Source organism: Cottoperca gobio, chromosome 9 (genome assembly GCF_900634415.1).
Source record: "Cottoperca gobio chromosome 9, fCotGob3.1, whole genome shotgun sequence".
Taxonomy (NCBI): Eukaryota; Metazoa; Chordata; class Actinopteri; order Perciformes; family Bovichtidae; genus Cottoperca; species Cottoperca gobio.
Genome location: NC_041363.1, coordinates 1,608,170 through 1,624,232, shown reverse-complemented (window position 1 = coordinate 1,624,232; position 16,063 = coordinate 1,608,170). Strand labels below are relative to the sequence as shown.

Genomic DNA, 16,063 nt, shown 5'->3' with positions numbered 1-16,063 from the left:
CCTGAACGTCTGGATCTGAAGTTCTCACAGAAACCAGCTGACAGACGTTAGCGCAGCCTGAACAGCGTGCAGGAGGAACTCTGATGTTTAACCTTTGAATCAGAGGAGAGAAGAACTCCCATGATGCACCTCTGTGGAGGACTGTGCTCCTGTTGAAAACCTCCTGAACGTTGGATCTTAAGTTATGGGATTGGGACACCCTCCTGGCAGAAAAGGACATATTGAGCCCCTTCAGTTGACTTCATGTAAATCCTTTAACCTTCACTTTGTGTGTTCGTGCTCCTCATGCTGCTCCCTTTGTGTTCTCTGGTTATAGTTGGAGACAAGGTGCCCGCTGACATCCGGATCTCTTCCATCATCTCAACGACTCTCAGGGTGGACCAGTCCATTCTGACCGGTGATTATTATCTCCTTCTTTTCATCATTACATTCTCCTAATAACATAATACATACATAATATTCTTTAGTTTGGTTTCATTTTATACTTCAGTTTTCTGTTAAATGAACTTCCGACGCTACATTGATGCTCCCTTCAAAATAAGAGCTCAACGTGAGATGCAATATTGTCATATTTGGAATAACAGTTGGATATAAGTGATGTAAACGTCGTCACTGTTTCCCATTAGCATGTTAAACCTTCATGAAAGTGCTGCAGCGTGAATCACACAGATCTCTGCAGAGATAATCAGCTGTGACACAAACTGATTTAACCCGCTGCCCTCTGCTGTCTTTGTAGGTGAATCTATCTCCGTCATCAAACACACCGACCCTGTTCCCGACCCTCGTGCTGTCAATCAGGACAAGAAGAACATGCTCTTCTCCGTAAGCTCCGCCCTGCACGAGTTATCATCACACATCCTGTTGATGTCCTTCCACTTTGTTTAGTTTCTGTTAGCTTCCTGGAAAAACTCACTCCTGTTGTTATTTCAAGATGTGTGAGATGTTATGTACTTAAAGAGACCGTTTGGATTATTTTGAAGTGGGTTGTGTGAGGTACTTATCCACCGTCAGTACCAGCAGGAAGCTGAGGAATGTGCTGCTGTATTTACGTGTCTCAGTCTTAAACAGTTTTACTTTGCTGTGAGACAGCTTCACAGTATATATGTTTTAAGCTGTTATCTATGCTCTCGCCCATGCCACCAAACTCTATTGAAAAAAGCAGTCATTTTACCTTCCAGAACACAGGAGTTGCTGGTGTACCGCTGCCTCCATCTGTTTGTTTGTTTGTGTTATTATGTGAATAAGTTGAATCTGAACAAAACCTTTAAAACACTAAAGTCACACAATAACATAAACAAACTAACAGATGGAGGCAGCGGCAGACCAGCAACTCTGTGTTCTGGAAGGTAAAATTACTGTTTTTGTCAATGGAGTTTGGTGGCTTTGGCGAGAGCGTAAATAACGACTTAAAGTCTCTGACAGCAAGGGCTGACTGACAGCAAGGTACAGGTGAAATATTCTAAATATAGCGTACACTTCAACTGATATTGATTTTTTTAGGTGTCTAAACTAGGTTTTGCTGCCGCCCCTGTACACGTAGCGTCTGCTGTGGGTAAAACACTGACTGTGGATAAGTACCTCACACAACGTCACAACTACCTTTAACCCAACATGTGTATTACTTGTTCTTTCAGGGTACTAACATTGCAGCTGGGAAGGCCGTGGGCGTGGTCGTGGCCTCTGGTGTGAACACTGAGATCGGTAAGATCCGTGACGAGATGGCGGCCACCGAGCAGGAGAAGACGCCGCTGCAGCAGAAGCTGGACGAGTTTGGTGAGCAGCTGTCCAAGGTCATCTCCCTCATCTGCATCGCCGTGTGGATCATCAACATCGGCCACTTTAACGACCCCGTCCACGGCGGCTCCTGGATCCGCGGGGCCGTCTACTACTTCAAGATCGCCGTGGCGCTGGCTGTGGCCGCCATCCCCGAGGGTCTTCCTGCCGTCATCACCACCTGCCTGGCCCTGGGCACTCGCCGCATGGCCAAGAAGAACGCCATCGTCCGCAGCCTGCCATCCGTGGAGACGCTGGGCTGCACCTCGGTCATCTGCTCGGACAAGACAGGAACCCTGACCACCAACCAGATGTCTGTCTGCAGAGTGAGTCACACACACACACACACACACACACACACACACACACACACACACACACACACACACACACACACACACACACACACACACTGTCTCTCGGTGCATGCTCTGAGCAGTTTGGTCGTCAGTGACTTGTCGTCCTTGTTGACGCCTGGTGTTTGAATGAGGTGACAGCAGTTAGAGAAACTGACTCACTTTCAGCACATTTGTCTGTGCAAACAGAGGGGATGGGGTGGGGGGGGGGTTATTGAGCAAGAAGACGACATACCGGCGCTCCTCTAATCTACATTGAGCTGTTGCATGACTTGCAGAGCTGCTGTTGCATAACTGACCTTGCGTCATCGAGCAGCAGTTCTTGTTCGGTGCTTTCTATAAACTTTGGCATTAATTTAAAGTTGTTTGGGCCACATGTTGCTCTGGCCTCGTCGTACATGTTGCTCTGGCCTCGTCGTACATGTTGCTCTGGCCTCGTCGTACATGTTGCTCTGGCCTCGTCGTACTTACTGCTGTTTCATTGATTCATAGTGAGTCACAAAGAGCTTTAAACTACTGAAGAGAGGAAACCCTCTCTCTCAGGACACGCAGACAGAAGCCTTTAAAGAGCTGATTGAATTTAAACTCCTGTTTCTAAATGAAAAATAACTTTTGTTTAATGGACTTTGAAGTAAAAATGCATTTATTTCACAAACACAACGTGTGTGTGCATGTTGCGTTAGAGTCCTGGGAGCAGGTCTGGCACTGCAGCTTCTTCCTTTACTCGCTCCCTGACGCTCACTTCTGTTTACTTATGGAGCAAAACTAAACACCCTTTTCTCCCACACACACACACACACACACACACACACACACACACACACACACACACACACACACACACACACACACACACACACACACACACACACACAGTCAGTGTTTGCAGGTGAATGTACTGCTCTTCAGGTCTCACTCTTCAGGTCTGCTTGTGGTTTCTGCTGCCACCTGCTGCGTCAGTAAAGAAACTGATAGTCACGTGTCACGTGTCGCGTGTCACGTGTCACGTGGCGTCTTCTTCTTTGAAAAACTCATATTTGTTTTTGTTGTGCAGATGTTCGTAGTAAACAAAGCTGAAGGTGCCAGCTGCGCTCTGTCAGAGTTCACCATCACAGGATCTACCTACGCACCGGAGGGAGAAGTGTGAGTACTGACGCGCAAATTTTAGATTAAAAGCAGGTAAAGATGAAACTCTGTCTTTTCTTATTGTTTTAATGGCAGAAACACGAGAGAAGGTTGTTACTGTATGAACTGTGCACACGCATGTTAATTGTGCGTACTACTTACTGCCCTCAGGTACCAGAATGATAAACCAGTGAAGTCCTCCCAGTTCGACGCGCTGGTTGAACTGGCTACCATCTGTGCGCTGTGCAATGACTCCTCTCTGGACTTTAACGAGGTCTGAACCCCGCCTCACTTTACAGACTGTAATAATGTCCAATATGATTACTTGTGTGTATTTAGACTGTGACAAACCCCCCCCCCCCCCCAGTGATCCTGCACAACGTGTCAAAACAAGAAGAATAAAAAGTCAACTGACATGAATGTTTTGGATGCTTCAGGTGAAAGGTGTGTACGAGAAGGTCGGCGAGGCCACGGAGACCGCGCTGACCTGCTTGGTGGAGAAGATGAACCCTTTCGACACCGAAGTCCACAACCTGTCCAAGATCGACCGAGCCAACGCCTGCAACTCCGTGAGTGACGCCTGCACACACTGCAGACCTACAGCTACAGACTTACAACTACAGACCTACAGACCTACAACTACAGACTTACAGCTGCAGACTTACAACTACAGACCTACAACTACAGACTTACAGCTACAGACCTACAACTACAGACCTACAGACCTACAGCTACAGACCTACAGACCTACAGCTACAGACTTACAACTACAGACCTACAGACCTACAACTACAGACTTACAGCTGCAGACTTACAACTACAGACCTACAACTACAGACTTACAGCTACAGACCTACAACTACAGACCTACAGCTACAGACTTACAACTACAGACCTACAGCTACAGACCTACAACTACAGACTTACAGCTGCAGACTTACAACTACAGACCTACAACTACAGACTTACAGCTACAGACCTACAACTACAGACCTACAGCTGCAGACTTACAGCTACAGACCTACAACTACAGACTTACAACTACAGACCTACAACTACAGACCTACAGCTACAGACTTACAACTACAGACCTACAACTACAGACTTACAGCTACAGACCTACAACTACAGACCTACAGCTGCAGACTTACAGCTACAGACCTACAACTACAGACTTACAGCTACAGACCTACAACTACAGACCTACAGCTACAGACTTACAACTACAGACCTACAGCTACAGACCTACAACTACAGACTTACAGCTGCAGACTTACAACTACAGACCTACAACTACAGACTTACAGCTACAGACCTACAACTACAGACCTACAGCTGCAGACTTACAGCTACAGACCTACAACTACAGACTTACAACTACAGACCTACAACTACAGACCTACAGCTACAGACTTACAGCTGCAGACTTACAACTACAGACCTACAACTACAGACTTACAGCTACAGACCTACAACTACAGACCTACAACTACAGACTTACAACTACAGACCTACAACTACAGACTTACAACTACAGACCTACAACTACAGACCTACAGCTACAGACTTACAGCTGCAGACTTACAGCTACAGACCTACAGCTACAGACCTACAGCTGCAGACCTACAGCTGCAGACTTACAACTACAGACCTACAACTACAGACTTACAGCTACAGACCTACAGCTACAGACTTACAGCTACAGACTTACAGCTACAGACTTACAACTACAGACCTACAGCTACAGACCTACAGCTGCAGACCTACAGCTGCAGACTTACAACTACAGACCTACAACTACAGACTTACAGCTACAGACCTACAGCTACAGACTTACAGCTACAGACTTACAACTACAGACCTACAGCTACAGACCTACAGCTACAGACTTACAGCTACAGACTTACAGCTACAGACCTACAGCTACAGACCTACAGCTACAGACTTACAGCTACAGACCTACAGCTGCAGACTTACAGCTGCAGACTTACAGCTACAGACCTACAGCTACAGACCTACAGCTGCAGACTTACAGCTACAGACTTACAGCTACAGACTTACAGCTGCAGACTTACAGCTACAGACCTACAGCTGCAGACTTACAGCTACAGACCTACAGCTGCAGACTTACAGCTACAGACTTACAGCTACAGACTTACAGCTGCAGACTTACAGCTGCAGACTTACAGCTACAGACTTACAGCTACAGACTTACAGCTACAGACCTACAGCTGCAGACTTACAGCTACAGACTTACAGCTGCAGACCTACAGCTACAGACTTACAGCTACAGACTTACAGCTACAGACTTACAGCTACAGACCTACAGCTGCAGACTTACAGCTACAGACTTACAGCTGCAGACCTACAGCTGCAGACTTACAGCTACAGACCTACAGCTGCAGACTTACAGCTACAGACTTACAGCTACAGACTTACAGCTGCAGACTTACAGCTACAGACTTACAGCTGCAGACTTACAGCTGCAGACTTACAGCTACAGACTTACAGCTAACTTACAGCTGCAGACTTACAGCTACAGACTTACAGCTGCAGACCTACAGCTACAGACTTACAGCTACAGACTTACAGCTGCAGACCTACAGCTACAGACCTACAGCTACAGACTTACAGCTACAGACTTACAGCTGCAGACTTACAGCCGCAGACTTACAGCTGCAGACTTACAGCTGCAGACTTACAGCTGCAGGTTTTCTCACTCGTCCTTTTCTGTCTGCGCAGGTGATCAAGCAGCTGATGAAGAAGGAGTTCACTCTGGAGTTCTCCAGAGACAGGAAGTCCATGTCCGTCTATTGCACTCCCAACAAGTCTCGCTCTTCCATGGGCAAGATGTTCGTCAAGGTAAACTGAAAGAAATGCGTCGATGGTTTTGCTTTGGATGCCTGGCAGCAGGTCTGGGGAGTTACAGAACACATGGAGGGGAGTTATGTGATTTTGGATACAAATTATTATATTTTTTAATGAGGAACATTATTTCAACATTCTCCAAATGTCCTATAGCGGAGAACATACAGGCTCACTGTCAGAGCGCCCAAAACAGCAAACATCAGCCATCAGAAAGAGTTCTGATATGTTCAGGATCATAGTCCTGCTCATATGTGAAGTTCAGTCTAGATGTGACCAAACAAACAAACATAAAACTCTCGTCTTTATTTGCATATTTGGTATTAAGGAAATCCAAAAGTAATCAAGTTACTTTAATATTGTGGTACTTGGATGAAGTTACTGATTACATATTTTACAGGTAATAATGGATTTTTAAAGTTCCCCGACATGTTAAATATTCCCTTGCTGTGCTCCACAGGGCGCCCCGGAGGGAGTTATTGAGAGGTGCACCCACGTCAGAGTTGGCACCAGCAAAATTCCCGCCACGAAAGAGATCAAGGAGAAGATCTTGTCTGTGATCCGGGACTACGGGACGGGTCGCGACACCCTCAGGTGCCTCGCCCTCGCCACACGAGACACTCCACCCAAAGTGGAGGACATGATTCTGACTGAGACGGCCAAGTTCTCGGAGTACGAGGTCAGTTTCTTCTTTGCTGTATTGTGTGATTACTGTTCTGGGTCCAAACATTCACGTCTTTGTCTCTGCGTTCAGTCCGACTTGACCTTCGTGGGCTGCGTCGGCATGCTGGACCCTCCTCGACAGGAAGTGGCGGCCTCCATCAAGCTGTGCCGTCAGGCCGGCATCCGCGTCATCATGATCACCGGAGACAACAAGGGCACTGCCGTGGCTATCTGCCGCCGCATCGGCATCCTGGGCGAGGATGACGACGTGGAGTCCATGGCCTACACTGGACGAGAGTTTGACGAACTTTCGCCCTCGGCTCAGCGCGACGCCGTCACTCACGCTCGCTGCTTCGCCCGCGTTGAGCCGTCGCACAAGTCCAAGATTATTGAGATCCTGCAAGGATTTGACGAGATCACTGCGATGGTAGGAAGTCTGAACGTGCAGTTTATTTACTAATCTTCACATGTTCCAGCGCTTTTCTTCTTTGCAAAGACACTTAAAATTATAAAAGATAGTTTAACTCAGGGGGGGTCAAACTCATGTTAGTTCAGGGGCCACATGCAGCATAATGTGATCTCAAGTGGGCCGGACCAGTACCACCACAGCATGACAACCTGTACACAACAACAACTCCACATGTTCCCTTTGTTTTAGTGCAAAACAAGTTCATTCTGAAGATGTTCAAGTTTGATCTTTTTACTAAACATGAACCTGAAACTTCTTAAGAAAGAAAGTTGCAATTTCAACAATATAATCAGTTTATCATTTCCACATGTTACAACTCACTGATCAGTGTGTCTACAAAGGCACAACACGTTTCATCACAGGTATCTGGAACAGGATTTTACTTTATGATCAAAACAACTCATTTTTACACTTTGTAAAGTCGTCCCGCGGGCCGGACTGGACCCTCTGGCGGGCCGGTTTTGGTCCCCCGGACCGCACGTTTGACACCCCTGCTCTAAATGATCTTATAAAACATGAATTACACAGTAAAGCAGTTCTGAAAAGGTGAGATTGAATGAAGCGTCTTCATTTAAGATTCCAGATGAAATAGTTTGTAAAGACTGAAGATGAAAACTTAAGAACTTAAATCATCGTCAGCAACAACTTAAAGAAAACACTTAAGTACATTTACTGAAGTAATGTTGACACACGTGTACTTTAGTGCTTAATGTTGATGTTTCTGTCCACCACTTTATTTGTTACGTCAGGATGTTTGTTGGAACTGTTTGTTCTCTGAACTCAACACAAGCTGTTGCTCTGGAGCTTCATGTAAGCTGTTAGTAACCAAAGTCTCGGTCCACAGACGGGTGACGGAGTGAACGATGCTCCGGCCCTGAAGAAGGCAGAGATCGGCATCGCCATGGGCTCGGGCACCGCCGTGGCCAAGTCGGCCTCGGAGATGGTCCTCGCAGACGACAACTTCTCTTCCATCGTGGCGGCCGTAGAAGAAGGCCGAGCGATCTACAACAACATGAAGCAGTTCATCAGATACCTCATCTCCTCCAACGTGGGCGAGGTCGTCTGGTGAGGACAGAGTTCATTAGAGGAAAGAAACAGATCATTAATATCCAGCATGCTGAAGGTCACACCAGCGTTCATTGTGTCTCCAAACACGAACTTTTACTTCCACGACTAAGACGTCAAACAAAGAACAACTTTCTCACCAAAAACTACATTTTACAAAATTGCATTTGAACACATCACAATATAACGTTTGACTTTACCTTCGGCCCAAACACACTTCATCCGCCCTTCTCTCCTGTGATAGCATCTTCCTCACGGCGGCGCTGGGCTTCCCCGAGGCGCTGATCCCCGTGCAGCTGCTCTGGGTCAACCTGGTGACCGACGGCCTCCCGGCCACCGCGCTGGGCTTCAACCCCCCCGACCTGGACATCATGGAGAAGCCTCCTCGTAACGCTAAGGAGGCGCTCATCTCCGGCTGGCTCTTCTTCAGATACCTGGCCATCGGATGTAAGTTGATGAAGGATCATGCAGGATCCTCGTGCAGCACATGGACGGGAACATTTAGTGCTGCACTGAAGTACAACGTAGACGTACTTTAGTGTTTTATACTTCGACTAAAGTACGATTCAAAGGCACATTTATCTGACAGCTTTAGTTACTTAGATTCAGATTAATAATTTAAAATGTAATGAGCACATCATTTATCAAGATAACTTTATTATTTATTTATAACAGGAGACGATAAAAGTGATAAATGCTATAATAACATTAATAGAAGTAAAACAGCGTGAAATAAAAACGAGATTATTAGAATAAGTAAAAAATATGAATATAATTTTAGGACTTAAATACAATAAATAAGTGATTAATAAAATATGAATAATATAATAAGTGCATTTTGATGATAATACTTTTGCATTCAAGTTACATTTTAGATGTAGGACTTTTGCTTGTAGTATTTCTACACACGTTTCTACGTCTCCTGAAGCACTTGGTCCGGCGCTGCTGACCTGTGACCTGTCAGCGCTGCTGACCTGTGACCTGTCAGCGCTGCTGACCTGTGACCTGTGGTGTGTTTCTGCTCTCAGGCTACGTGGGGGCAGCCACAGTGGGAGCTGCTGCCTGGTGGTTCACTGTGTCTGAAGACGGACCTCAGATCACTCTGTACCAGCTGGTGAGTGCGTCCACGTCCACACGACTGAAAACATCACGTGCAGATTGTCTTCTGAAGCGCTGTAGCGGTGCGGACGCTGGCGTAAATGTTGCATGTGTTGTAAAAAGGTAACATATTGGTGCCCCCCCCCCTTCCTCCCTGCAGAGCCACTTCCTGCAGTGCGCCCCAGACAACCCAGACTTTGACGGGCTGGACTGCCACGTGTTTGAGTCGCCCTACCCGATGACCATGGCGCTGTCTGTGCTCGTCACCATCGAGATGTGCAATGCTCTCAACAGGTAAAGACAATAAAGTCCAGCGTGTCTTTGAACGCCTCACTTTATATTCAATCTTCACTTTATGAATCTGAGAAACGGCATTTAAAACTTTAACGATTGATTATTAAAATAGTTTCTGAAGAAAAGACAAAAACTGTGTGTGTGTGATGTGACGTGTGTGATGTGACGTGTGTGATGTGACGTGTGTGTGACGTGTGTGTGATGTGACGGTGTGTGTGACGGTGTATGTGTGTGTGATGTGACGGTGTGTGTGATGTGTGTGTGATGTGACGTGTGTGTGATGTGACGTGTGTGTGATGTGACGGTGTGTGTGACGGTGTGTGTGATGTGACGGTGTGTGTGATGTGTGTGTGATGTGACGTGTGTGTGATGTGACGGTGTGTGTGATGTGTGTGTTGTGTGTGTGTGAAGTGACGGTGTGTGTGATGTGTGTGTTGTGTGTGATGTGACGGTGTGTGTGATGTGACGTGTGTGTGATGTGACGGTGTGTGTGACGGTGTGTGTGATGTGTGTGTGATGTGACGTGTGTGTGATGTGACGGTGTGTGTGATGTGTGTGTTGTGTGTGTGTGAAGTGACGGTGTGTGTGATGTGTGTGTTGTGTGTGTGTGATGTGACGGTGTGTGTGATGTGACGGTGTGTGTGATGTTTGTGTGTTGTGTGTGATGTGACTGTGTGTGATGTGTGTGTGTGTGTGATGTGACGGTGTGTGTGATGTGACGGTGTGTGTGATGTGTGTGTTGTGTGTGATGTGTGTGTTGTGTGTGATGTGACGGTGTGTGTGATGTGTGTGTTGTGTGTGATGTGACGTGTGTGTGATGTGACGTGTGTGTGATGTGACGTGTGTGTGATGTGACGTGTGTGTGATGTGACGTGTGTGTGATGTGACGGTGTGTGTGATGTGATGGTGTGTGTGATGTGACGTGTGTGTGATGTGACGTGTGTGTGATGTGACGTGTGTGTGATGTGACGTGTGTGTGATGTGACGGTGTGTGTGATGTGATGGTGTGTGTGATGTGACGTGTGTGTGATGTGACGTGTGTGTGATGTGATGGTGTGTGTGATGTGACGTGTGTGTGATGTGACGTGTGTGTGATGTGACGTGTGTGTGATGTGACGTGTGTGTGATGTGACGTGTGTGTGATGTGACGGTGTGTGTGATGTGACGGTGTGTGTGATGTGTGTGTGTGTGTGATGTGACGGTGTGTGTGATGTGACGTGTGTGTGATGTGACGTGTGTGTGATGTGACGTGTGTGTGATGTGACGTGTGTGTGATGTGACGTGTGTGTGATGTGACGTGTGTGTGATGTGACGTGTGTGTGATGTGACGTGTGTGTGATGTGACGTGTGTGTGATGTGACGTGTGTGTGATGTGACGTGTGTGTGATGTGACGTGTGTGATGTGATGTGTGTGTGATGTGACGTGTGTGTGATGTGACGTGTGTGTGATGTGACGTGTGTGTGATGTGACGTGTGTGTGATGTGACGGTGTGTGTGATGTGACTGTGTGTGTGATGTGACGTGTGTGTGACGTGACGTGTGTGTGACGTGACGTGTGTGTGACGTGACGTGTGTGTGACGTGACGTGTGTGTGATGTGACGTGTGTGTGATGTGACGTGTGTGTGATGTGAGTGTGTGTGATGTGATGGTGTGTGTGATGTGACGTGTGTGTGACGTGACGTGTGTGTGACGTGACGTGTGTGTGATGTGACGTGTGTGTGATGTGACGTGTGTGTGATGTGATGGTGTGTGTGATGTGACGTGTGTGTGATGTGACGGTGTGTGTTCCCTGCTGTGTGTCCTCAGCCTGTCGGAGAACCAGTCTCTGCTCAGGATGCCTCCCTGGGAGAACGTTTGGCTCCTGGGGGCCATCTGCCTCTCCATGTCCCTCCACTTCCTCATCCTCTACGTGGAGCCGCTTCCTGTAAGTTTTACAAACCAGTTCATTCAATGATGTCGTTAAGAAACAAAGCCATCGTTTGTATATCCTACGCTACTTTGAATTCTTGAAGAAAACTTTATTTATACATCTTCTTTGACCCGACAACAAACAACGAAAACATGAGTTTACAAACTCACGACTCAGCAGAACCCTTCGTCTGTCACTTCTTCACAAACACTTTGTGTTGGAACATTTATCTTTAGTTACTTAGAAGATTCAGATTATTGATGCAAAATATAATCTCTATAAAATGAGACTTTATTGATATATAAAACACTGCTGCAACAAACACTTCTTATAATAATATAAGATATATAATTATATAATTATATATATATATATATATATATATATATATAATTATATATATATATATATATATAATTATATATATATATATATATAATTATATATATATATAATTATATATATATATATATATATATATAATTATATATATATATAATTATATATATATATAATTATATATATATATATATATAATTATATATATATATATATATAATTATATATATATAATTATATATATATATAATTATATATATATATATAATTATATATATAACTGTTTTAAAGACGACTTTTCTCCGTTTTTAATTCTCCGTCCTCCGACGAGGCTCCAGAGAAGTTTTCTTCCAGAACCCAACAGCTGATTAATTGATCACAAACAGTCGTTTTGTGGACTGTCCCTTTAAATGAGGTCTTGGGGGGGTCACCCTGTAACCAGTATCTGCTGCTTGGATGCTCTCCCACAGGTCATCTTCCAGATCACCCCTCTGGACACGACCCAGTGGATGATGGTGCTGAAGATGTCTCTGCCCGTCATCCTGCTGGACGAGCTGCTGAAGTTCATGGCCAGGAACTACTTGGACTTTGGTAAACAGCACGCGGAGAAGCCGGCCAGCCGAGGCCGCTCTCTGTCCGCATGTGCCGAGGGCATCTCCTGGCCCTTCGTGGCCGTCTCGCTGCCCCTGGTGCTGTGGATCTACAGCACCGACACTAACGTGTCCGCCATGCTGTGGCCCTGACTGACTCCAGCACCCCCCCTCCCTGTGCACCAGTGTGACGTGGACATTAACACACACATCTAACAGCTACATTAACTCGGATCAACGTCTGTCAGATCTTTTTAGGACATTTCCACCATGTGTTTTGGGCGGGGCGGGGCGGGGGGGTCGTATTCTAATGACTGACATGTTTCATTTCACCATCACGCTTTTCTCTCTTTTGATCCCTCGTTTTCAGAAATGCCCACCGTGTCGGAGCTGTGTGTTGAGCTGTACAGAGAATTTACACTATTTTATGATAATTAATATTTTGTAATGTTTTGGGAGGGGCTGTGGGGACAAAAGTAATAACGCTGGGTGTGGAGCGGAGGTTGAGGACCGTGTAGTATCATTCTAGTTTTGGGGCAGAGACTTGAATATATTTGCCCCCGCAGGAGTCTGTCGTCGTTTTTTGAGCTCCATCGTCAATCCTTGTTTTCTGCGTCGGGCAGAGCGCAGCTACCTCGATGCTGTTAATGCGATCATTCGTACGTCTGTCTTAACAATCATTTCATAGATTCTCGTTAAAGGTGTTGAGGTAAGCACCGATGTGTCTCGTGTTAAAGATATATTCCCTCTGCTCGGAGGTGAGGACTCGGATGTTACTCGGTAGATTCTTTTGATAAAACCTGTTAAATTTGTTTACTTGAAGAAAACGTTTGTTTTTGATTTTCAACTTTCAGTCTTAATTTTTGCATCTTAATTCCAGTAATCTTTTTAATGTATATGTATATTGTGCACATACTGTACTTGAATATGTAAAAAGGCACCAAGAAGCTGTTAGTCTTATCAACTGAGCACAACATGGACGAGCGGCCATTGGAAGAGTCTGTATATCTGTACATAGCACACAAGTAGAATCTCTGTAGAGATCTTTTGTTGTTGTTGCTGTCGAAATGCTCCGTACATCTCCACGAGTTTACCGAAGCGTAGCTTTAGCCTTCCTGCATGCCTGCTCCAGTAATACCAGGCCAGTGAGTGCTTTGTGGTTTTTTTGTTTTAAAGCTAATTGTTGTTTCTTCCAATGCCTTCAACCCGTTTACCTGCAGAGTGAGTACACTTTGACCCGCATGCTAACGACACTCATCTTCACGTGGTTGCACACGCAGCTTTCTTTGCTGTCTGTCATTGTCTACGGAAGCCCTGAAAGACAAGAAAATCCCTTTTCTAAGTCTGATCTGAGTGTTTCCTCTCCTGTGGTTATGACTAAAGAACAGGTGAACGTTTTTACGTCTTTTACGTTTTTTACGTTTTTTCCAGAATAATCCAAAAAGATTTCTCAGTTTTGCCAGAATCATTTCTTTGGCAGGTGAATACAAACAAACAATGTTCAGGTTAAGTTACTTTTTTCTTTTTACCTGTGAAAACAAGAGAAAGTTTTGGTCAATTATTATAATTTATTTTTATTTTGGTGTTTTTTGTTGTAATACTAGTTCCGGCCACCAGAGCATTTATATTTCCTTCCAGGTGAGTTTTGAGAAAAACGTGAAGGTAACGTTTCATAACTTGCTAACAAACAATATACGCAGCTGCTCGTCAGTTAATCGACCTTGTGTTTAAGAAAACACAAATGCTTTTAGTCCCATTTAGAGCGGCGGTGCTCTCTGGTGGCCGAAATGAGTATTACAACAACAAACCCCAGAAAAAAACAAAACTTTCACCTTTTTTCACAGATAAAAAACAGAATTAGAATAATTATCCTGGAAAAACGTTATTTTCAGTTTCACCTGCTCTAAAATCAAAATCACGTGTTCTTAAGCCATAAACAAAGAATAAAAACTATTTAAATCAGACTTAAAACACGGATCACCTCATGTCCTTGTTTCTCGTCGGCCTCCGTACGTGGTCATGTGAAAGTGACAGCAATGACAGCTTCTCATGCGTCTGATAGGACTAGCAGTTTTCTTTTATTAAATTGACTTTTTAATGGTACAAGAGGAGAAAGACGAAGGTGTTTTGTGGTTGTTTGCTTTCAATGTCACCAAGTGCCAGGTACACACTGAGTACAAATAGGAGCCTTTTGCATTCAAAGCAAGTCACCGCTGGTGTCTGACTGTAGCGCCGACATTAAAGTGCCCCGCACCATTACAGGGCATGGTGTTGTTTTTATTTATACGTCTTTTTTTTTTTACTGCATTTGTGTTTTGACCTAATCTGCTTGCCCATAGCATGGCCTTAATATATTTGCTCTTTTTATTAAACAAGTTTTGACGAATTGAAATGTTTTGCTGCTCAGATGCTTTCTTACTTTGGCCTGTGATTCTTGTGTCCACTCCATTTGATTCTTCTTCTTCTTCTTCTTCTTCTTCTTCTTCCTCTTCCTCCGCAGCAAAGGCCAAGTAAACCCACCTCGACTCTAAATTCCTCGCAGACTTTGGTTTTGTTTTGTGTTGTGCATGTGTGTTTTGGGCAGCACATCTTACAAAGAGCTGCATGTCAGTTAAATAATCTGAAGACAAAGAGGCTCATAAAAGTTAATTTCTTATAGGCCATACATAAATGTCAGTCCCTCCATCCTCCTGCATGAAGAGCTTTAGATTCTCATGCCATCCTTTTAGACAAAGATCTTAGTACCGTGTACAGAAGTGTACAATATTCCATGGTGCATGTCCGCTCCGCAGCCACCTGCTCCCCAGACTTGTGTAATAGACGATGTATAGTATTGGTAAATAGAATAGACATTCGTCAGATAGTACAAATGTTAAATAAGCTCAAAAAAAAACCGTTCATCTTTCCTAAGGAAATACTTTTATGGAATATTTAAACATAAAACATCCTTTATTTTTGCTTTGCACTGAGACGTGCAACATGTCTGGAGCAGCGGACGTGCAGCGGTGCAGCCTGGAGAACGTGGCGGTCCCTCTACTGGCACTTTCTTTTTTTTTTTGCCAAACTACTGTACTGTATTTTCAGAGATGATTGTACAATGTGTCACATGAACTTTGGTTTCAGGTCAATAAAACTGTCATACATGAAGAGTTTACTCGCTGCTCGTCCTGGTGTCATTACGCTTTATTTAAACTCAAACGCTCGGAGCAGCTGGAAGAAGACGCATCTCAGCTGACGCTCGGAACAGTCTGAGGGCAGGTGTGCCGTGTGCAAACACTGGCACATGCACACAAAGTTAGAAGAAATGGAGGCACTTCAGTGCATAATAACAATCGAGAACGATAATATGTTTTCTGCTAATTTAATAAATAAATATATACACAGAGATATATATATATAATATATATATCTATATATAATATAGATATCTATATATAATATAACCAATAGTAAAGCCTGTTGTTGTAAACTGTGAATTAAATACTATTTTCTCATTTAATTGAGATAATTATTGAG

At 44.6% G+C, this 16,063-nt stretch overlaps 1 protein-coding gene across 2 annotated transcripts in view; it reads left to right on the top strand.

Annotated features, from left to right (window-relative positions):
• The window catches only part of LOC115014040 (sarcoplasmic/endoplasmic reticulum calcium ATPase 2-like), a 33,844-nt gene extending 18,143 nt beyond the window's left edge, over positions 1–15,701 (top strand). The window contains exons 6-21 of one of the 2 annotated variants that reach the window (XR_003832849.1): positions 317–397; positions 737–822; positions 1,635–2,099; positions 3,184–3,272; positions 3,426–3,528; positions 3,692–3,823; positions 5,997–6,116; positions 6,580–6,798; positions 6,874–7,209; positions 8,096–8,316; positions 8,561–8,763; positions 9,345–9,430; positions 9,575–9,708; positions 11,516–11,633; positions 12,428–13,768; positions 15,048–15,701. Coding sequence is in view for 1 of the 2 variants with exons in the window: in XM_029440679.1 (XP_029296539.1) it covers positions 317–397; positions 737–822; positions 1,635–2,099; positions 3,184–3,272; positions 3,426–3,528; positions 3,692–3,823; positions 5,997–6,116; positions 6,580–6,798; positions 6,874–7,209; positions 8,096–8,316; positions 8,561–8,763; positions 9,345–9,430; positions 9,575–9,708; positions 11,516–11,633; positions 12,428–12,700 (2,666 nt within the window). In the remaining variant the exon portion in view is untranslated. Of the gene's footprint in view, positions 1–316; positions 398–736; positions 823–1,634; positions 2,100–3,183; positions 3,273–3,425; positions 3,529–3,691; positions 3,824–5,996; positions 6,117–6,579; positions 6,799–6,873; positions 7,210–8,095; positions 8,317–8,560; positions 8,764–9,344; positions 9,431–9,574; positions 9,709–11,515; positions 11,634–12,427 lie in introns of both variants that reach the window. The other variant, XM_029440679.1, reaches the window with a different exon arrangement.
• Positions 15,702–16,063: the final 362 nt, after the last annotated feature.